Source organism: Anopheles arabiensis, chromosome 2 (genome assembly GCF_016920715.1).
Source record: "Anopheles arabiensis isolate DONGOLA chromosome 2, AaraD3, whole genome shotgun sequence".
Classification (NCBI taxonomy): domain Eukaryota; kingdom Metazoa; phylum Arthropoda; class Insecta; order Diptera; family Culicidae; genus Anopheles; species Anopheles arabiensis.
In genome coordinates this window covers 106140836-106162902 of record NC_053517.1, presented here as the reverse complement: position 1 = coordinate 106162902, position 22067 = coordinate 106140836, and the positions used below count along the sequence as shown (strand labels likewise).

At 44.8% G+C, this 22067-nt stretch overlaps 1 protein-coding gene across 18 annotated transcripts in view; it reads right to left on the bottom strand.

The window, feature by feature from the left end:
- LOC120898819 (kazrin) overlaps positions 1–22067 on the bottom strand; it is a 64096-nt gene that overhangs the window by 8302 nt on the left and 33727 nt on the right. For 15 of the 18 annotated variants that reach the window (XM_040305187.1, XM_040305186.1, XM_040305197.1 and 12 more), the window contains 5 exons: positions 21465–22028; positions 21226–21389; positions 20988–21149; positions 20739–20883; positions 7133–7250 (listed from right to left, as the gene is read on the bottom strand). In XM_040305187.1, the coding sequence (XP_040161121.1) occupies positions 7133–7250; positions 20739–20883; positions 20988–21149; positions 21226–21389; positions 21465–22028 (1153 nt within the window). Of the gene's footprint in view, positions 1–3386; positions 4762–7132; positions 7251–18241; positions 19962–20738; positions 20884–20987; positions 21150–21225; positions 21390–21464; positions 22029–22067 lie in introns of those variants that run through there. The other 3 variants (XM_040305202.1, XM_040305205.1, XM_040305201.1) reach the window with 2 other exon arrangements.

The following is a 22067-nucleotide window of genomic DNA, read 5'->3' as shown; positions in this document are numbered from 1 at the left end:
CTCCATCGGGGGAATTGTGTGACAGACGAGACCATTCTCACGCCCACCAACACTTCGGGACGTTTGATTTGACACAATCCAACCTAAAAAAGGGCCAGTAGAGGAAGAGTGCTCATCCCAATTGTTTCGTTGGAGTAAAGCTTTTTGTGCTGTTTGTGTGTGTGTGTGTGTCACCATGTAAAGCCGCCCATCGCCTAACCGCCAAGATGGCATCCGTTTGCTGGCGGTGTATTATCTTCCCGTTCGATACGATCGATCGTTTGAATTGTGTTGAAAATGGTGGTTGCTTTTACTGAAAATTGCTTCCCTTTTCATCGCCAGAACCGCCAGTCGCCGCTCATCGGGTTGTCGGGTTGTTGTAATCGAGCAAATGGGTTTACACCTCCTTCGCTTGACGCTCTCGGTGTGCTGCTGCTGCTCCTGTAGAGACAGGGGAGGGAGTTTGGAAGCTTTTTTCCCTCTACACTTTACGGTAGCACCGGGAACAAAGCAGGCCAAGATTTACAACAACTTTCGACAGCAATGCTCATGGTTCGGCTCAGCACGTGCCACTCCTTGCTCCGGAAAACGTGAGTTTTTCGGCCTCCAATGTTTTTTTCTTCTTCGCTAGATCACTCACACAGCTTCTGTTTGAGTTCATTGAAAGCTTTACTTTATCAACTCACGCGTCCCTGCAGCATCCCCGGGACGCTAGCTCTTTGCTCTGTGTCCCGTGCATTTTGTATCATCATGTTTTGATTTCAGTTTCCCCCCTTTCACAGGCGCTCTGTTTGAGGAGAGTGCGCCGAAAAGATCTTTTGATGTCTGTGCTTCGTTTCATCTGGTACAAATCAATCGATGAGGGCAGGCAGTGTGTGCTTTTTGTTTGTTTGTTTTTTCTTATTTATTTAATGCTTTTTATTAAGCCTTTTTTTGCGAGGCGAATGTTTTATACATTTTCCAATATCTTTATGACGTCAAGCAAATAAATTTCAACGACTGTTGCCTTTCACTCCTACCATGAAGCTCTGTGACGCCCATCCAGGTCGCATTAAAACCCACACTCCTTTTCAAGCAATTCAGCTACCGAATGACAACAGTGCTGAAGGCATCTTCCTTCCTTCCATTGTGTAGCATTTATTTCCTGCATCCTTATCGTACCGGGTGCCTGCATTTGACACCGAATGCATACGCAAACGGTAGTGTAGAGTACAGTAGAACATGAACACCCATTGTGTGTGTGTGTTCCATTGCATTGGCAAAAACTACACCGGTACGGATGGTGCAATCGATGATGACTGAAGGTGGGGGTTTTTCCTGCGATACGGTGTCAGACCCGGCTTCTGTCCTGATGCTGCCGAGAACGCTTTTATTCGAATGGGAAAAGCTACATTACGGCCATATGTTTCGTTCGGCCAAACCCCATCCGCACCTGTACGATACAGTACACAATCACGGGCGGAAAAGTAAATGGAAAACTGTGACAGTAAAGTGGGAAAAACCTCATCATCAACACATCGCAACGATTGTACCAGATTTTTCACCTGCGCTTTGGTATGGTTTTATTGGTGCTGATGCGGCATATGTGTGGGACTCGCCATCAGTTTTTGTTGTGTGTAACGTACCGAGAGGAAAAAAAGGCTTCTAATGAATTTTTAAACTTTTAGTAGGGGTAAAATCAATTTAGTTTTCTATTCTTGTTTTCATCTAACATAAAAAGGATTATCAAAAACAAACAAATGGCAACAGGGAATGGCAAATCTGTTCGAAAGGAAGGCTTTTCAACTGATGTTACATTGGCAAGCCAGCAGTTTCGAGTGTATAAAACTCATCTTAAATAACAACAAAAAATAGTAAACAAGCTCACCTTTTCCACTGCATCCTACTGCAGTGCATTGCACTTTTGTATTGCCCTGTTTGCTGTGCCCCATTTTCAGGCACAAAATCCAAAACCACCGCGCAAAACCAAACCGCAGCATTGTACCACGAGAAACTCGTGCATTGTAGGGGCTTTGCTTATTATTTTGTTTCTGTTGTTTGTTTCCGGCGATGGGGACGGGCTTTAAAATACACGTTTTGATATGAATTTACAAGCCATGCTCGTGGAAGCGCCAATGCTCATGGCGTTCACGTCTAAAGCCTACCGACCGAGAGATGCCAAGCTGTGTGTGTGTGTGTTTTGGGGGGTGGGACACCGGGAAAAATTACGTACAGCTGGATGGGTTTGGCTTCGACTCGAGCAGGTGCGAAGAGGCATTCAGGCCTCTCGAACCAACCCCATTGGATGGAGCGAATTCCACCTTTCCCATTGCTGAGGTGAATATTTTAAGAAAAAGGTGTAGCTCATCTAAAATTTACATAGCCATGTCAAAACAAACAGCAAGTCACATAAATACAAATGCTGCAGAAATGTTATCTCTCTCCCCGGCGGTACCCCGGCGTGTACCCGTCGGTAAACACGTCTACCGGAAGTGCTCGTGGTGTTCCCGGGGCTACGGGGATGCTAGCAGGGCCAGAGTCAGCGAAGGGTCAACTGAGAGGTTTTGGGGAAGGGAAGGTGTAGTTGTTGATCCGGTTCGCGCACACGAGAACCCGTGAATGTGAGCTGGATGGATGGCTTTCTCGCCATCCGTCTCTTAGCCAGGATGTTGTTGGCTGTTAGGGGGGGAGGAAAAAAGCGAGAAAAAGGGCAAACATACGTTTTTGCGATGGCACGTTGGGGTGCTCATACACTGCAAAGGATATGGCACAGGACGACCCGTGTGCCTGTGACGGTAGATCAACGTTCGAATGCCGCACCCCAACTAGAGTGACATGTGTGTGTGTGTGTGTGTGTGTTAGTGTATGTGTGTCTGCCCACTTGACGAGGCAAGCCCACGTAGGGTAGGAAAGCGTCCCGGAAAGCGTCCCGTGGCGCCATTTAAAGACACTAAGTAATAGTGGAGTGCTCGTGCTCGTGGGCGGCACGGTTGGTGAAGTAGTTGTACGTAGTTAGAATCGTTGCCGTACGGAGCAGCGCAAAAAGAAACAAGCACCAGGTTCGCTTTGCAGGGGCGAAAAACGACGTAAGCACAAAAAAAACATCGACCCTCGTTTGTCGTGAATGGAAAAGGAATTTTCGATTATTTTTTTGCAGTTTTTATTTTGCCCAAGCATCATCTTGAAAGGGAATTATGAATTTCACAACAACAACAAAAAAAGCACGAGTTTCACGGGACACGGGGAGATCTTTTACAGGATTGTATGAGCTGCTATTTGCATATCTCATGCACGCTTATCAACGCCCGCTTTAGGTTACGACATATTCAGAATCAGTTTGAGCTGTAACGTCAAGCTTGCTGCTTTGGGATGAAGGTAACGTGTATGTCTAACGAAATCAACCTTCAGGTACAAATGGAATGGAAACGTTTTTCGGTGTTTGAATTTCAGCTTTATAGACTTAAACTGCAGTCTGCTCCCGAGATACGTAGTTAATTGATTTAGAAGATATCAGCGCAGCTCATATCCGTTGTAGGATTGAAACAGAAATTTAGCCATTTTATCAGTTTTTAAATATGTTATAACTTGAGGAAAAAAGGCGATTTGTTATAAATTTGAGGATAAATGTGTCGAATTAATATAATGAGGTCCAAACATGTTCCGAATCTAAATCCGCGTTACTTCGGACCACACTGTACTGTCACCAATACATTTTAGGAGCCAATATGAAGGATATAAAGATCTTTCTCGTTCATACTAGTTCAGTCTCAAGGGAGTCGGTACATTCTTTTTGTGATGGAGATTTGGTAATCAGTAGTGTTAGTTTGTTCCTGACGTAGTTCATTAAGATGCTTATATCCACGCTTTTCGTAGCTTTTCGGTTAAGGTGTAGACTAATGAACCTAGGGCTACATATCTCTTTTCACGCAAAACGAATTTTCTTCCCGAAGTCTGTCAATTGATACATATCATGTTCACTAGACTGAAGCATTCAAACTCAATCGATATTAATTTTCTTCTAGATGTATTAACCCATTTTTTATATATTTAATTTTCTGCAGAAACCTACCTGAAACCTCTTGTTTCTTCTTGCTTGCAAAGTTCATTCAAGGTAAGCTTTCGTTCAAGGTAAACAGTTTTTTACATTGTATAGCTACAAACAACTTCCTCCATTACATGAAGGTGATCATTAAAAACGCCGTCATGATTGCAAGATGCACTCAAATGCTTCCAAAAGTTTTCTCAGCATTCAACTACTGAGTGCCAGCTGGTTCGATTCATACCAACTTTTGCCTCGCAAGTGGAGCTCAATTCAACAAGTCATCATTTTTGCACACACACACCATCACTCAGCACAAAACAAACAAGCAGGAAATTCCATAGCCATGTCTCCTGCTGAGTAATAAAATACATAAAGCCTTAGAAGGAAATGGTAAACACTTCACGAAATACTTTGTAACGTTTGCTATCACTCAACATGGCAAACGGTTCCAGATACCAGAAAGGAAGCCACCGACAAGAGTCTATCTGATTTGCTGGAAGCTTTCAACTGTTGCACATGCACAGCGGTACGGGTGTTTTTCCTTCTATCTCTCCCCTCCAGTTTGTGATTGATCCACATTGCACGAACCGTAGTAGCAGAAGGAGCAGCAGATCCTTTCCACAGCACCACTGCCTTGGGATGGCGCAATTGCACAATTCTTACTCCGAATTCGACTCCCCCGGAATCAGGTCGGTAGGCTCCTCGTTCGGTACTGCCAGCCGAGCGTACCCGTGGTTTAGGTTCATCCGCTCGTAGTATCTCTGAAAACGTAGTCATTAGCAAATAGGGTAAAAAGCAGCACAAGTAGCAGAAGCAGCAGCAATGCCGCACATTATCGTGTGTCAAGAAGGTTTTGGGGGGAGCGGTGGTCCTTTCATTTTAGTGGAATTATTTTGCAGCTTTGCGGGGTTGATGAGTAAGGGCAGGGCGTAATTTGCTCGTTTTTCGGGATGGATTAGCTTGATGGATTGGACCGCTGTACAGTTGGGAGGGAAATGTTTGGCCAGCCCGGGCAAATGTATCTCACCATCCAAGGTCTTTGGGAATTGCACAGTGCCAGTGGCTGGATTGTTAAAGGGTTGATGAGTGTTGACGTTTCTTAGGGCGTAAAATATGCGTTACTTTAACTTTTGAAATTGTCTTTCCACGAGGTTAAGTTTGACAGCTGTAAGATGAGCTTTTTATGTACAACGAAGTTTTGTGTACACCTATGGAGGGCCAAACTTTAGTGTAACACGTGACATTGATTTGTCTTGCCAACGGAGTGTTGTCTGTAATAAAATTGGCTGACACATGGTTTGACACACACTGTGTCCTGGGAGTGCAGGTTTGTGCCGCTGTGTGGTGGAATTCAATTTTTCTCGCATAAATCGTACCACGCCGCCCTTGCTGGAAAGTCCTCAGTACCTTTTCGAGAGGACGTCTTGTGCGCTGCGAAAGCTGAGATTCCCCGCACGGCTGCAACGTTATGCTTGAGCGTGCATGAAGAACGTACGGCGTTGTTTTTCCTTCCGTTCCATTCCGACACTTCCTTCCCTCGCTTCGGAGAGCAGAAAAGGGGTACGAGAAAATGCGCAGGAAAAAAAGCAGGTCGTCGTTGTCGTCGTCATTTCCCGGGCTTCAGTAGTAATCCTTTTTCCTCTCGAACGGAAACGGGGCACGAGAGGGGTATGTACGTAGCTGGGCGGGCCGCTTTCATGAATACCGATTTATGGTGCAAAGTTAAGCTGCTTTCCAGTCCTGCTACGTTACGTGCTGGTGCGCCCCTTTTGCGCGAGGCAAACGCTCCGACGGAGTCGACGAGAAACGATTATCGAACACCGCGTTGGTGGATGGTGTTAAGGGTATTTGATAATCCATGCAATGAGATTATTTGACACATTTTTTTTGCAATAAATTTAATACGGAACTGCGTTTGATTTGATCGCCTTGATCATGTACTCCCTTTATGTTTTCTGATGAGACGATGTTTACAATTTGGACCACTTTAGAGCAGCTTTGAAATATGTGCATAGTTTTTTATACACTTTTGTTACGAAATAAGTTATAATTCGCAATAGTTTGTCTTATGTACGAGATGTCAGCTAATAAGCGATGAAGGTTTAGAACTTTTAATAAGCTTTTAAGCAGCTTTGAAGCCGCATCTTACTATATAATTCAGCTTTATTATAGGGAAAGGGCTTTCTGAGAAGGACGATGAAAAAAAATATTAAAAATTAAAATCTATAATGTATAAGTTTCCGCTTACTATACGTGGCATACACCGGTGGATTAGAATATGGCGTAAACTGACTTTTAAGCAGTAATTCAATTAGTGAAGAATTGAAAAGCATAATTTGTGTTTATTGTAAGCAAATGATTCATTTTATAAACTCTAAAAGGATGTTGTCACATACAAAACATTTTCAATTTATCGGCAACTAAATTGCCATACAGCCAAAATGCATTGAATCTAATTCAAGTATGAACAGTTCATTCTATGATTCTATGTACAAAATGCATTCCATTGTGGTACGAAAGTGGCATTGAAAGAGTAACAAATGATACATTTTGTGCCCAGCAATTGGAAACGCTCGTCTGCTTCATTAAACAACGCAACAGGGAGGGAGAAAGTCCTCCCCCTCCATATTGTCATCGTTTAGTACAAACGGAGTTGTCGTGTATGCGTTCGCTCAATTAAACACGTAATGTTAAATCGAAATGGTTGAATGGGGCAAAGGCAAAACCGAATTCCAATGCAATTCCAATTCCAATGCGTTACCTATTTGAAAATTGTTTCATACATGGTGCATGGTGGTTAAAGAGCTTTGTTGGAAGCTTACAGTTATGTATGATTGTGTTCTGTTTGTTACCATATCATTTGGTGGTTATATGGGGATTGCTGTACAAATTAGATTTCAATATTTTACAGAATTTGCTTAAAATTATGGAAAATTATAAATTTCATGTTACAGAAGTGATATAAACGATCAGTAATATTGATCATGTTCTCTTGAATTCTTACCAAACTAAACATAAAAACATGCACTAAATCAATGACAAAATCATATAAACAAACAGGACGATAAGCGGTTGACGAAAGTAGGTTAAACGGGGAAAAAGCCTTCAAATCAAAGCATGGGATGTACTTACGCGCAAGCTGCCAGTATTCCGACGATCGCTAGCCGCTGCTCCCGCCATCATGCCAATTCCGCTCGCGATCGGAATGACCGCACCGCCGCCCGTTCGTATCCCTTGTCCCATGGTCGTTCTGGTTCGGTGGCGGGAAGTTTTCATCCATTCATCCACCAGTGTCCGTGCGCAATCATGACGTTAACGATCCGGGTGTGCGTTAGTGTACGGGTTGTGTGTATGTGGTTGGTTTCGTTGATCAGTTGCGCCCGCCCATTGTGTTGTGTTTCCGCGTTGTGTTGTACATTTGCGTGTGTGGGTGTGCGTTGTTGTTGTTGTTGCAATCGTATGTGTTCAAATGTAAGTGAAACGAGTTTTGTTGTTGTTAGAATTACAGGTTTTGCGAGTAATGTAGTCGGTTTGGTTTTGTTTGCGAAATTTGTAACACATTTTTGCACAGTTTCGTACAATCGACCCGATTTGCATTGTCGAAATATCAACACGGAACAAAACCACAACAAAAATGGCGAACCACACAAATGGGAAGAAGGGTAGAATGCGAAATGCGCGTGAAAGCATCACGCAAGCACGAACAAAGAGAAACAGAGAGCAAGAGAGAGAGAGAGAGAGAGAGAGAGAGAAAGAGAGAAAAGAGAAAAAGAGAAAAAGAGAGAAAGAAGAAAAAAGAGAAAGTGAAAAAAGAAAAGAAAAAGCAGACAATCGAACATACAATATTACAAACATACACGCATGTAACACATCGAATTGAAAACAGGGTGCTGAAAATTGGTTTAACAAAACAGGTTCAACAATGAGTGGAAAACGTGTGGAAACGACACAGTGTTGGCAAACAAATTGTGAGGAAGTCTCGCCATTTTCACCCATTTCCGTGGAAGTTGGAAAAGTTGGAATTGAAAACAGGAAATTAGATTACAAGAAATTGCTCGAAAGAGAAGCTGTGAGGAGAAGAGAATTCAGGATAAGAATTGAATGATTAAAGCAAATAGTTTTTGCCGAAAGTTTTTGTCCAAAGAAAGCTAACTAACAGCATGTGCGAAAAAGATTGTGCTGTATGAACGAACTTTATGAAACTAATATGCACAAACATGCCCCTTCAGTGATACAACAACAACATCGTACTTGCATCAATTTATGTGCGATGGAGCGATAGCAAACTCACATATTTCGAAAAAGCAAAAAAAAAAAGTAAAAACACTTAGAGACTGTAAGAAACTACACAAAGAAGCACACGACGCAAGTGCATAGGAGGAAAGGAATGTGTATATCACATTCCCTGCTGGCAGCAAATTTGAATGGAAAATCATACACTGAAGCAAGCAATGGCGGTGAAAGACAGCGGACATTGTTCGAGGCACGGAATGCAACGGGGGCAATATACGACGACTAGAGATTGTCTCGCTAGCATGCGCCATGCATGATATCTCAACGAGTATGGGAAATGAAAGCAAAATTTCAAGTATCCGAAAGAAGCTGCTGTCGCTCGGTGGCCGTATTTAATCCGCTGGATGGATTAATGCAGAAGGAAAAAAGAGCCTTAGCTTTTGATTTGCAGAGGCACTTTTACCACGCAATTGCTGGCGGATGTTTGGTGGTGGTTGTGGTGGTTGTGGTGGTAGATTTTGATTTGATTTCATTTTGCTGCTAGCACACGCTGAAGATGGAATGATGCGCTCAAGGAGGATGAGCAGGGCAGGAAGAGTTTGTTTTTCTGAATGCTTTCGTGGATGCAATTTTACTATTGAATGTGTGTTTTGTACCATTGCGATGTTGTATGGTGGAGAAAGGTAGACTTCCCTTAATTGCAGTTAGCGTTAGGTGAGTGAATAAGTAAAAATAGTTCTTGGTAATTCTCCAGTATGGTGTGTCGAAAGGATAAAAGTTTGGAGAGCACTCCAAACGCCAAGGATAATGCCATACGCAATGAATCGTTGAATCGAGAAGCTCAAAAGCTCTTTATACCATCCTGCACCATTCCCACTGGAGCTGGATAGTATTCAAAAGCATCTTTTCCACCTTATGCCAATAAACATTCCTCCTAACAGTTTGAAAACCTTCTCTTTATACATCATAAATAATAAATTGCAAAAATATCGCACACGACTTTCGAATGATATTTATAAGGACCGTTCGTTTGCTTTCATAAACTCGATTAACAAATCGCAATGCTCACCTCACAAACCGACCGAACGAAAGGAGCTCAAAAACATGCTTCGTTATGCTCAATAAACATGTGCCCTTGTAGTACCGAGCTGCTAGAGAGGTACGTTACGGCGCTGTTGCTTCTGCTGCTGCTACTGGTGCGGCTGCCGTGTGTCCCTTTGGGAGGCAGAATCGAGCAGCTTCGTTTGCGAAATGATCCGCGCACGTTATTATATTTGCTGTATAAGCTCTCATACACCTAGAGCACATCATGAGCACCTACACTTTCCTTTGATCCACTCGCAAACGCACATCGATGCAGTATCCTTATTGAAGGTTCAACTATAAACATGGACACACGCAGACGGTAAACGATTTGCATTTTGGTACAGCAACCGTGTCCACCTGGATGCAGCCAATAGTCGTCCTCATGCTCGGTCACGTGCATATGCGCACCCTTTTCGGGTGAAATGAAAAGCAATCCGGCCACAAAACTGCAGCACAAAACCGATCGCAATAATTGCGAGTACGATGCTTGTAAATCACAGACGTGGGCGCTGGTCATTTGCTAGCGTTTTGGGGACAGTTAGTAGAAAACCCCGGCCCAAATGCTTGGCAAGCAATAAGGCTTATTGAAATGGTTCAAGTGCACTTAAAACGGTTTGCACTCGTGCACCTGTTTGTTGGTTGGTTCGTCTCCGTTTGGAAAAAAGGCGACAACAACCATTTGCGTGTTGTCGGGTAATATTTTTCAAAGATCAAACAACACACCCACATCGCATTTTGTTCTTTATCTTGCACATGCACATTCGCCCGTGGTGCGTCCACCATCGCCGGTGCGGTCCATTATTAGATTAGAGTGGACTAGATATTGTTTTTTGTGTGTGCTCTTTCCGGTCCGTTAGTGCTGTTAGTGGATCCAGTATGAAGTGCTCGAAAGTGCATCTAGTTTGAAAATAAAAACGCACAAACAAAAGTTGCCATGCGACAGTTTGTGTTGTTGTTTGATATGAAGCAAATGGGTGTTTTTTCAGTGTTCAATTTTGAACATGAAAATGAATTGAATGCATTTTTCATACAGTTCGTTGAGCATCTGTATTTTTCGAAGGCAGTGTATTGTTTTTTTACGCGAACTCGATGGAGGTTAGTAAAAAATAACATTCAATTGAACTTGACATAACAAACATCAGCTTGAACGAACGATGAATTCAACAATTTGATGATGTTTCGTGACACAAGCAAGGATATACACAAAACAATTCATTAAACACTATTACTGCCCTATTATTTTTCGCCTGATACCGCAGTGTTATCTCATATAACTTTTATTATCAAATTGCATTTCCGTTTTTGTTTTACAACAAACACGCACCACACACGAACGTCTCCACCGAAGGGGTTTAGTCTAACGGTGGGCTAGACTTTATGCGATAACGCAACAGAAGCACACATACACACGCTCTCGTTTATTATCTGTCACTATAAATTATGCACGAACGGCATAGGCATGTCCCAGGGCACAAAAAAAAACGACCAAACCAGACACCTCTCACAACACTAGTCTGTGCGCCAGGCGAAAGGTCAGGCCAGTATTTCGGTGCCTCACGAAACAGGTGACACTCGCCGGCAGCTTCGATCGGCTGTGTGGGTCGGAAAATTCATCCCCCACCTTCCCTTAGTTTTATTGCTTCCGAAGCACGCACCAGCTGGGAAGTTGAACATATGTGCGAATATTTTGCTTCGCTTCCCCTTCACCGCTTTCGCGGTTCCCTTTGTACTGGGGGAAGCAAACTTTTCGTTCGCTGTAGGTACATTTGCTTCACACTTATACGCGCTAAGAGAAGAAAAGTTATCTTTCGCGGTGGAATAAAACTTTCCACTGCCACACCCGAGTTCAATGTTAGCGTAGGTTAGCGATTTAGGATTATGATTTACGGGCGATATTCTTCGACTCTTCGAGACTGAACGCCCCGAAGTCGTCAGGCTCGAGCAATGCTAGGTCACGGGTGGCCCAGCGACCGATCTGTGAAGGATGAAGGCTGAAAGGACGAAGAATTCTTACCCTTTCGGGATCCTTCTGGGTAGTATCGGTACGTAACAAGATACGGTAACTTATGCAACTGGGAAAGGGACGCGAGTTCGCGCAATTTCTGCATCACTGAGCGGAGAAAGGACCTAATGCGGGAAAAAAACAGCACGACCTGCTACGCGATTTATGACCTTCTACGATGCCCTCCGGACACTGTCGTCGTGCCAGTCTTAGTGCTGTGTTTTTAAGCGACGAAGAAAGTTTACGAGAAAGAAAGTACGGCTCCCTCGCCCGGGTGTGTAACAGTTTGACCGATTTATGGGTCGTTGCGAGCGCGTTCATGAAAAGCGCAATGCCGCCAGAGCGCTCATAACTCAACCAGGGCCAGTCAGTCACCATTCGTCAGTCTGGGATGCTTGCGCAGACTTGGAGTTGGTTGGAATGTTACAGCAAAAATGTTTCGACATTCCATTTCACCTCGCCATCGTTCTCGTGGGAACCATTCCCGTACAGTGGCTGAATAGGTTTGGGTGGTGGTGATGAAATTTAACTCTGCCATTCCAAAGTATCCATGGTTCCGTGTGCGCTTGCAAAGAAGCATTTAAATTGCAAAAGCGTCACCGAAACGTTGGCAGACCGGTGAAAATGAATGGTCCAGAATTAAGGCAAAACGATGAGCTGCATTTGCTGCACAAGTTTTGCACCGCTCGCAGCACTTTTGTCAAATGGACGGTTTACGAACTCACTCGCGAACTAACGAGAGCAGGCGCCGAGAATGTCCAAGAAAACGATCCAAGCCCAAGCCGTGGTAATTTGTTGAAAGAAAAAGAGGCAGCAAAGAAAGTGCGCGTAACAGCGCAAAGGAATGGAAAATAAAACTTTATCCAATTTGCCTGGGTTTTTTGTTCACTCTCGCGCGGTGAAGGTAACTGTCCATAACTCTTCGAGGGCACATCTTACCCGGCTGTAGAAAGATAAGAAGGAACTCGAAAGAATTTATGTGCTAGTTCCTTTTATTTTCTGTTCTGTTCATGTTCCTTTTCAGATGCTGTCGAGTTATCTCATGCTAAGCGGAAGGAAAACAACAATCAAAGGTAGTTGAATTCATCCAAGGGGTCACTGGATTAAGGAAAGCAGTGGAAAACGACAAACTTTGGGACGAGTTTTCTCACTCAACGGAAGACATCAACACATTTTTTTGTGCTGTGCCTCCAAAAGTACATTACAAAACATTCCTTTTCCTGGTAAGCTTGATGGCGGCTATGGAGCTATAAATTCAACACAACTCTGGGAATGATTCAAATAGTAAATTGGGGTCCCGCTCGCTTTTGCATCCATCGCTCCAATATCCTTCAGTGCGACGCCACACGACTTGCTAACTTTAACTCAATTTCGCCAACAACACCCGCACCGGCCTCAGTTAAGGAGGACAAGTCTTTGCCGTCAAGTTGTGCGAGAAACATCACGCCCGTGGCCATACTTAGCATTAAACATTTAGCAAACAGCTTTTCGCTACCCACGAGACGTGGTGTGTGTGTGTGTGTGTGTGTGTGTGTGTGTGCGAGCGCTGTTGTGGATGACTTGTGGTGATAGTTGAACATGTTGTCTGAACTTTGACCCGAAACTACTGGGCTGGTGAGGCAGTGCGATATCAACAGGGCTCTTGAGGATGGACCGGTTGTCGCCTTCTGTCCCCGGACACTCGTGTGTGTGTGTATGGGTAAATGCCATTAATTTATCCAATCAAAAGTTTGCTCAAACGCTTAAATCATCCCCAAAATGAAGGCAGCTGCAGATGAGGCTGTGGTTTCGAGAGAGGGAATGGAGCTTTTGGAGGGCAGCAATTTTCGAAGCTTTATTAGTTGATTCAACAGCGATAATGTGACGCTTCGGATCGGATTTAGAGTGATAGCGAAATGTGATCTTCCCAATAAGGGTTATATGACATATTGAGGGACAGACTTGATGGTGAATCTTTTGTCTAGTTCCTGTCATCGTTTGCATTTGTATGTTCTCTGAGGTTCTCAAGTCCTCAAGAAACGTATTACTGAGCTCTTAGTTTATAGTGAGCTCACGGCTATTGCTGTGAGTGTTTATTCCATAGTGATTAGTGACCCAACCAACTCACAAAGCTCTCCAACCTTTAATAGATTGCTGTCAGCTGCAATTGCTCGGAACACCTGTTTCATCAATAAGCTATAAGATCTGAGAGCAACATGTACCTAAACGCGTAACTATAAAATTCTGTTACCACTCTGACCCAACAGCAGCACGTATACTCAGACACCGATCTCCCAACACCCCCTTTTCATCAGCAAACTCCTCAAAAAAGGTCTTACGCCGTGTTGTTGTTTCATCAAAGATTACGAACGCTCATCTTGTGCGGAAATGTGACTAAAATCACAGCCATCGCTTTGGCATTCTCCCCCGACACAATGTTTTCTCCCTTTTGGGGAGCTCTTGGAAATTGGGGAACCGCAAGCCTTCACACACCACACCAGTTTCCGGTTTACGCCTCCCGGGTCCCCAGTCTAAGCACACGGGTTTCGGGTTTCCGTGTACCGTTTTTGCGTTCTATTTTTGGCACACGCGGCCATCGCTTTTGATTGCCCTTTGCGTACGTCATTAGCACGCTTCGGGAGAGCGAACTTGAGTGGTTTTTTGTTTTCGGTGGGTCGGTGCGCGGTGAGATCGTTCTCCTGGGAAGCGTTTTTGTTGGGCTTTTTTGTTTCTTTCCTTCTGCCTGACAGGAAGGTAGTGCACGGGGCAGGGCATGTTTGTTCTTTTGGCGCTTCGCACGAAAACGATCGGTGAAGCTGTGCCGGCCAGCAACATCCTGTCGTGCACGGGAACGTGACAGTGGAGCTGAGGTTATTATTAAATTTGTTTGTGAACATTTTCGGCGTCGAGAACAGATTTCTGTGGAGAACGAGCATAAGAAGGGTGGGCCCGTTTTATGGAGAAATTGCGGGCGAGATTGCTCTTAAAACATTAAAACATTATAAAGTGGAGGCAGCGTGTAGGCCTTCTGGACGATAATGGAATGGAAAAGGAATTAAAGTTTATAGAGCCTCAAGATGGGAATGGACGGAATGGGTTTGGGTTGATTGTGTTTTTATAATGTTCAACGCAACACTGTAGACAACAACACAACAACTCAATCGGCAAAATAAGCATTGCAGATCAATTTTAGTTAAAATTTGAACACACTTCGAACCCGACCAATGTTTACCAGCCAAGCTGTGTGCTCTGTTGTAAAGCAAAGCAAACTCAATTTATCACAAGCTATGCTAAAATGATTATTTAACTCGATTGCAAGGGGTGAAAAACACGGGACATCGAAACACAGTGCCATGAGCCATCGGGGAGAGGAAGCAAATTAATGTAATTCGTGTCCATTCACCCGGTTGTCGGTCTGGAGAAGCGATGGGGACCATATCTCGATGCTCGGGGCATCGGTGTGCACAATTTCATTAGCTGCTCGCTGGACCGGCTGGTTTCCAGCAGTAGTGTCCGACCGATCGATCACGGAATGGCAAACGGCGAATGGACGGAAATAGCAATCGAAAATGGCAATTTTCATGTGCAGTGAACGAATTTAATGAGCTAATATACGAACTAATCAAGTTCGACGAACCATATCCGGCTTGGCGTATGTGTGGCGGCCCCAAGGAAGGCCCGACCATCACCGTCACAGTGTTCGGAGATCAGTCAATAACTGAAATATGTAAAATATGCATCTCACAGTGGCAGCTGAGTGTGTACACCGTACGAACGGACGCCGGTCCAGGTGTGCGATGGCAGTTATTGTACGCTTTCCGTTTAGGTGGTGGAAAATGAAAAATTCCTTACTCACTGTTGGAGGCGCAAGGGAGGGATCAAAAAGTAACGGAAGGAGAGACGGTAGCGGTTTTTTGGAATTTATAATTCAGGACCATACTCTCAAAAGCATCGCTTTTGCAAATGAATAATCACATACCATCTAGGCCACTAACCAGGAAGCAGCATTTAGGTAGACGTAATGTCCATTACTATTGAAGGCGACTTTTCCAATCCCTCCGTACTGCAACGGTACACCAGCGTTTGGTTATACATCTCGAAACGAATGAAGTGAAGTCGGGTTGGTCGGGCCCTATCGATGAGTGGAATGTGAAAACTCGCTTTTCAAATGCAAAGGATGCACTCACTCCATAGCGCACCCGGGCTAGACCGGGCTGAATAATGCAGCCGGTGCTGGAGATGCCCGACGTCAAGCCCGCTGACTCGGGACGTCCATCAGGGCATCGTGGGTCGTTCGTTGATTTGGCTGTCGGTTTTATTACATCGACGGGAGCCGCCATTGGTGGTTGCATATTTCAGTGTGTGGAATGTGTGCAGCTGACAAGGCGCCTTGGTGTTTGTTTTACGTCTGGCACGTTTTTGAAAGAGCTTTCGCTGTTGGGAGCAGGTTTTCAGAATTCATGCCCGAGCGATGTATTTCTTTTTTTTTTTGCTATAGTAAAGTATGTGGTCGATGAAAGGTGCATTAAAGCATTTACTTGTGTTAACTGTTGGCTCTAGGCTGATTGTACGTAGGATGTGAGAGCGCCTAAATATATGTAAAATATAAATAACACAACATTGCTTTGCATAGCTTTAGGCGCTCACTGAGCTCCAGTAGATTCTCAATAGTTATATTAAATGTCGATAAAAGCAAGAGTTTGATTTGACTCAACATACTTAAAAAGGCAAAATAAAGTACCCTTTGTTATCCACACTACCACACAAACCATATGGCTGCTGCACAACGCAACATAACAAACCACACAAAAAACACGCGGCACGCCCGCAAGCCGACAATCGTTCAATTACGTTAAACGCCGAGATTAATGAAAAATGCACCACACATTCACACCGGCCAGAGGGTGGAGATATTAATTTTCTCTCCACACACACATTCGCAAACACACACTCACACAAACACCTACATAGCTACACAACAAGCAATCGATCGCAATTGGTGGCAAAGTGTCAATCATGCATCAAAAATGCATCACGTTCTTCACCACCGTGGGCCGCAAGAGATCGTGCCACAGTACATTATTGAATTTCGACAGTGCAGCAAAGCCGATTAATTATCATGGCCAGCGATAAACATGATTTTTGTGCGTGTGCGTGATCTGTGCTGCTGCTTTCGTCCCTTCATTGTTATAATTTGTACTGAGGTACAGTGGCAGCATAAACGATGGCTGAACAATGTTGCTGGTTTGGTATGAGAATGAAGCGGATGAAAAAAGGACACATTTTTATGTACAACATGGACGTCTGGTGGTTTTTTTAAAGTTGTGGAGAACAGTCCTTCCTACTACGAGCCATGGCTAAAAGGGATCCGGAGTTAACTCACTCGAAAAACATAAGCTACAGAAATCGTCAACACTCGGTGCTTTGGTGCTTTCCGGGCGCACGGTTACAGGTGGGTGTGCATTCAGGCATTTAGTTTTTTTTTTCACTCGTTTCACCTCTCATTATCATTCTGAAAAGGGAGAATGACTTAAACCTGCAAACTATGTTCAACAATTCCCTACTTCCTACCCATTTTGCTTATTTCGCGACAGCCATTTTGCTGCTTGCTCTGTCGGGCGGACAAGAGCAGCACGTAAGAGGACGCGTTCCTGTTACTTTGCACCGTTGAATGTTGCTCATTAACGGCACGGGTACGGGTACGGACTGCGGTAGTAAAAATTATAACAAGCATGCCATTACAAACATTCAGGTGACAATGGTCCTTCGGGAGCGGCGGCTTAACAGCTCACCGGCCATGCTCTGGCCATGCCTGCCTGCCTGTAGAGCGCTCTACGGTGGCTGCTAAAGAGCGGCTGAGAAACGGGACGGTGCTTGGTTCTTGTTGCCCGAATGGGCAAACGGTCCATCAACACCTGCGCCAACGCCAACTGGTTCTGTGCTGTGCCGGGCCGGTGCTGCTAAAGCAATTACCGGTTGACAGACGACGATGATGGTTAGCTGTGACAGTGCGCCATCGTCGTCATCCGGCCGTCGTCGTCGTCGTCCGTTGTCATTTACGCTTCACAAAACGTGCTCATCCCGACGAGTTGGGTGTGTGCCCACAGCATCCTTCGCTATCCGGCTTTTACGGGGTGAGCAATTCATCCGAGGCAGGACCAAAACTAAAAGCCTGCCAGGTTCGGTAAGCTTACCGGCCGCAGATGTTACGATTCTCACTGTTCCACCCTTACCGACAGTGCGCCCGGTACCGTCTGTACCGGTTATAGTTCACTGCTCAATTTAATGTTACTACTGGTATCCCATTTCCCAGTGTAACGTTTAAAGGTAGGCTAATAGGGATAGGAAAACCATCGAGAGCTGATGAATACAAACGAAGTAACCCATTTGGCATGTAAAATGTTAGTATAGCCCTTATGTGAGCTATGTAAGCAATGAACCCCCTAAAGTTATGCAATCACGGTTATCAATTTAGGATTAATAAGAGATCCTTAATCTCAGTAGCGAAGTTTTAGGGAAAATGAATTTTGAATAACAAAAACAATTAACATCAATTCATGGAAAACAAAACCAAAGCCAGCCAGGTCGAGCAACGAGACCGAATGAAGCAATACAAGAACCCACTGAAAGCTTTCAATAACAAAGCACATAACCATAAGGTACACAAACACATATACAGACACACGCACGTGAATATAGAATGAAGGAAGGAATGTATGCAGCTAAACAAACACCGAAACGAACGACATCAAGAGACACCGAAATGAGGGAAAAAAGTGGAATAAACCAATCGAACGAACCTGCCGCCTGCAAGGACACTTTGCCCGGAGCGTCGCCTTCGCCTAACGAAAAGCTATAAAAGTTGCTTCCGAACCGAAAAACAAAACAGAAGAAGACAGAACAGAAACTCTTCGACAAAACATCGAACAGTCGAACGAAAATAAATTGTCGAACGACGAGCTTATCGCACCGTACAGAAACTAATACTTTATTATTCATCTGTGTCATCTGTGTTTGCACTTTGTGTGTCTGTTTGTCTGTGTCTGTGTACGCGCGCATTTTCTATTCGTTTGCTTTTGTTTTGTGTTGTTGATTTTTGCTTGTTTGCCTCATAAATAGTTCCATTTCTTCTAACAAGTTAGCCCTTTACTTGGTTTGATTTGAGTCGTTTAGTTGCTATCTGCTCGATTTGGAGAGAGAAAAGGAAAAAGCAAAAACCAAAACAAAACAAAAAAGGGGATAAAGTGCACATGATATTTGTTGTTTTACAAAAACGTGTTTCTTACATCTGGGTTTTTTGATTTTCTCGTTGTTTGTATGTGTCTTTGGTGGGTCTGTGTGTGTGTGCGTGTTTGATTGTGTATTTTGTCAAGATTAATTTACTTCTCTTTTAGTTACTATTACTGAGTTTTCAAAAAAACTGAGCGACTTAGACTTTAGTTGTGCTTGTATTTTTAAATCCCGTTTCATGCTTCTTAAATCGGCAAGAGTTTGTTAATTTTCCTTTATCCCTCTTCAACATTGACGTTGTATTATTGTTTTGTCTTAATCGACTTATTCCACGAAGTAAGCTTTTATTAGAGTTTTCGGTTGTGTTGTATATGTGTATCTGATTATGTGTTTGTTTTTTCTTCTTCTTCTTCATTTTAATCTTCTTACGTAGAAAATTCCGTACAATGGCATAAGATTGTTTGTGTTTGTGTGGGTCTGTTAGTGTATATGCGTGTGTGTGTGTGTTTGTATATCGTTTTCTATAATTCGTTTGAATAGTTTGGCGTTTCTTTAGTTATATTTTGTATATCGCGTATCGCGTTTGTTTCTTTTTGACTATTATTTCGTTCTGTAACTTCATTCTTCTCTTTCTCTCCTGTTTGCGTCTCTCTTTCAACCTTGTCTCTTCGCTGCACATTCACTAGCCTAATTTGGGGATTTTAAAAGCTTGTCAAGTGTTTTTTTGTTCGTTTTTTTGGATGTCGTTAAAAAATTCGCTTTTCTATTCGCGTTTAGCTAACAAAACACAACAAGAGGGACTGCCACCCGATTGGTGCGGCACATTAAACACATTGGAGATCTCGGCTACCATTGGTGAAGCACGAAGGGGAATACTTTGGGAAGAGGAGGGTTTGCTCAAAAAAATCAACCAACGAGAGCTATTGGCAGCACATTAAAGCCCTTTTTCCAGCACTAGCTGCCGATAAACGCACACAAAGGACAGATATAGACACAGGGGGTTTGCGTGCAAGTTCGCTCGCTCCTATTTCCGCTTAGCCCGCGCAACTCCAGAGCAGCAAACGGGAAGCAAACTGCTCGGTGACACTAACGATTATTATTGTTCTAGCGGGTTCCTTTTTCTAAGTTTTGCCTGCGCGGGGTTTTGCATCTGCAAAGCATTGATTAAGGGTTGATTATACCCCGAAACAAAAATAAACATGGTAATCGATTCGTTCACTATATAGTGCTGCGCGTCAACACAGCGCGCAACAGGATGTGTGGGTTGCGTTGGCGTTGCTGCTTTTGCTACTAACTCCGCTCTCCTAACGCGCTGCCGAAACGCTCGCCAGTGTGCGTGCTGTAATTTATCTAATCGAGCCTTTGTGCAGGGTGGAAGTTGCTCGCGAGCTGTCCATCGGGTATTCCTCCATTTGGCAGAAGATCACGTACCTTGCGAAAGCGAAAGTTCGGTACGGTGCGTTCCCCCAAAATTCCAACACCCGACCCAACCACAGGGTTTGTGTCCCAAAAAGTGGGTAAAAATGTTGTGGTTTTTTATTCATTTTTCAAAACGTACCCCATTCCCATGCAAAGAGTTTTCAAGAGTTCCATTAATAAACGATACACGTGTGAGTGGGTTTGTGTATGCACGCGGGTGTGTTGGGCATGTATGTAAGCAAAAGTGTACGTGGCGGTATTCGATGGTACAGTGGTAACCATTTGTTGGGGTGTTTTGTTTTCATTGGCACGAATTAAAAGAAAAAAATAAGTAATTTTGGGAAGAAAATGGGAAAGAGAAGAAGAGAGAGAGAAACATTTGAGATTTAAGGCGAAACTTTCGAGCGTCCAGCAAAACGCTGGCACGATATTACATCACAAGCTTATCAACAAATGGCTGGATTATATCGATCGGAGTAGAAATGGACGAAATGGACGATATGCGAGCGATTTTCTGGTTGAAAATGACACTGGCGATGAGGCGAAAAACGGGATGAGCGAAAATGAACGAGTAAATGGGGCGCATGGACATGAAGACAAGGGGTGGAGTGGGGGAGTGGGAAAGGCTAGGAAATGTAACACCAAAAACGGGGCTTGACGGGCTGCAGAGCCGGAATGCTCTCCAGTCTCCGCACGAAACAACAAAACAACGAGAGAGAGCGAGAAAGAAACAAAACCCAAAATGATGGACAGGTTTTTGATCGCGTGTGTGTGTGTGGGAGCGCTTACCTTGCCGGTAGGATGAGTGCCTCAAATTCGGTTGCCAGATGGCGCCGGATGATGTTCTTCGAGGGTGGAATGCCAAGCGCCGTCGCCATCGTGTCCCCGGAGAAGGACGGTTCCAGCACGACCAGCCCACCGTGAACGCCGCTGTCTGTGTTTTGTTGTTCAAGAGCGAGAGATTGAAGCGAAACAAGGCAAGAGATTACGGATGGAACGGAAATGAGATTTTTACAGCACGTGTCACGTGGGGCTTACCTTTCAAATTGTCCGCATACTCGCCCAAATCAATCGAGCGTGCCCAGCGGATAAAGCGCTGGTTGGTCCACACGATCGGGTCGGTGTCGACGTTCTCGGACTGGAGGCGCCGCATCGCAATCGCCTGCCGGTCGTACTTCATGATGCGCAGCACATGAATACCTGGAATGTAGCAGTTCCAGCATTAGAACGCTGGCCTCTACTGTGCTACTGGAGGAAAGCTAATGTTGGGACTCACCGTGCACTATGCTCGCCTGGTGGAACTTCCTGGTAACGCCGAGATACTTCTCCAGCTCCTTCTTGGACAGTGTGTCGAGCATGCGGGCATCCACCAGGGAGTGCATGAACGACTCCCCGTACTGTGGCAGTCCAATGTCTGGCAGCCATTCCGAGGCAACCCAGCTGCAGTTACGGGTGGGAAGAAACAAGCTCCTGTGAGTACGAGCTACTCTCCCTGAGGCATCGCTTTCTACTTACGTGTGCCCGAGCTGCCCGATCGTAGGATAGCGTACCAGCTCCGGTCGCCGTTGCTCCTCAATCGCCAGCCGGAGCTTTTTCCTGTGCATTGGGTGTGTTGTGCCCAGGCCCGTCTCCAGCTCGGCATCGCTCAGCTCCAGCAACACCTTGCCACTCTTCACGTTCTCCGCGCAGCGCCCACTGTACTGGGGCATACCGAGCGCCACCTCCAGCCAGGCGAGCACCTGCGACGCTCGCCAACGTTCCATCGGCATGGAGGAGGCTTCCCGCAGCAGGCGCAGCTTCTCCGCGTACCCTTCCTCCGTCAGCGGGCTCCACTGGAAGTCGGTCGCCTCGGTGTCGATCGGTGCGTTCTTGTTGCGGTTGCGGCTGCGGGCGAAGACGCGCGATATGCTGCCCCACGTTCCACCACGACCGGTCCGTCCCGTCAGACCGGTGTTTTGCGCCTTGCCGGAGGCGGCGGGCACCGCTCCGGACGCTGACTGCTGCTGCTGAAGCCGGCGGGCGAACGTTTGATTCTCATTGTCTACCGGTGAGCCGAGCTGTTCGACCGATCTGTAAGAGCTGTGTAGGGAAGTTTTTCGTTAGAAATGTGGTGAAAGC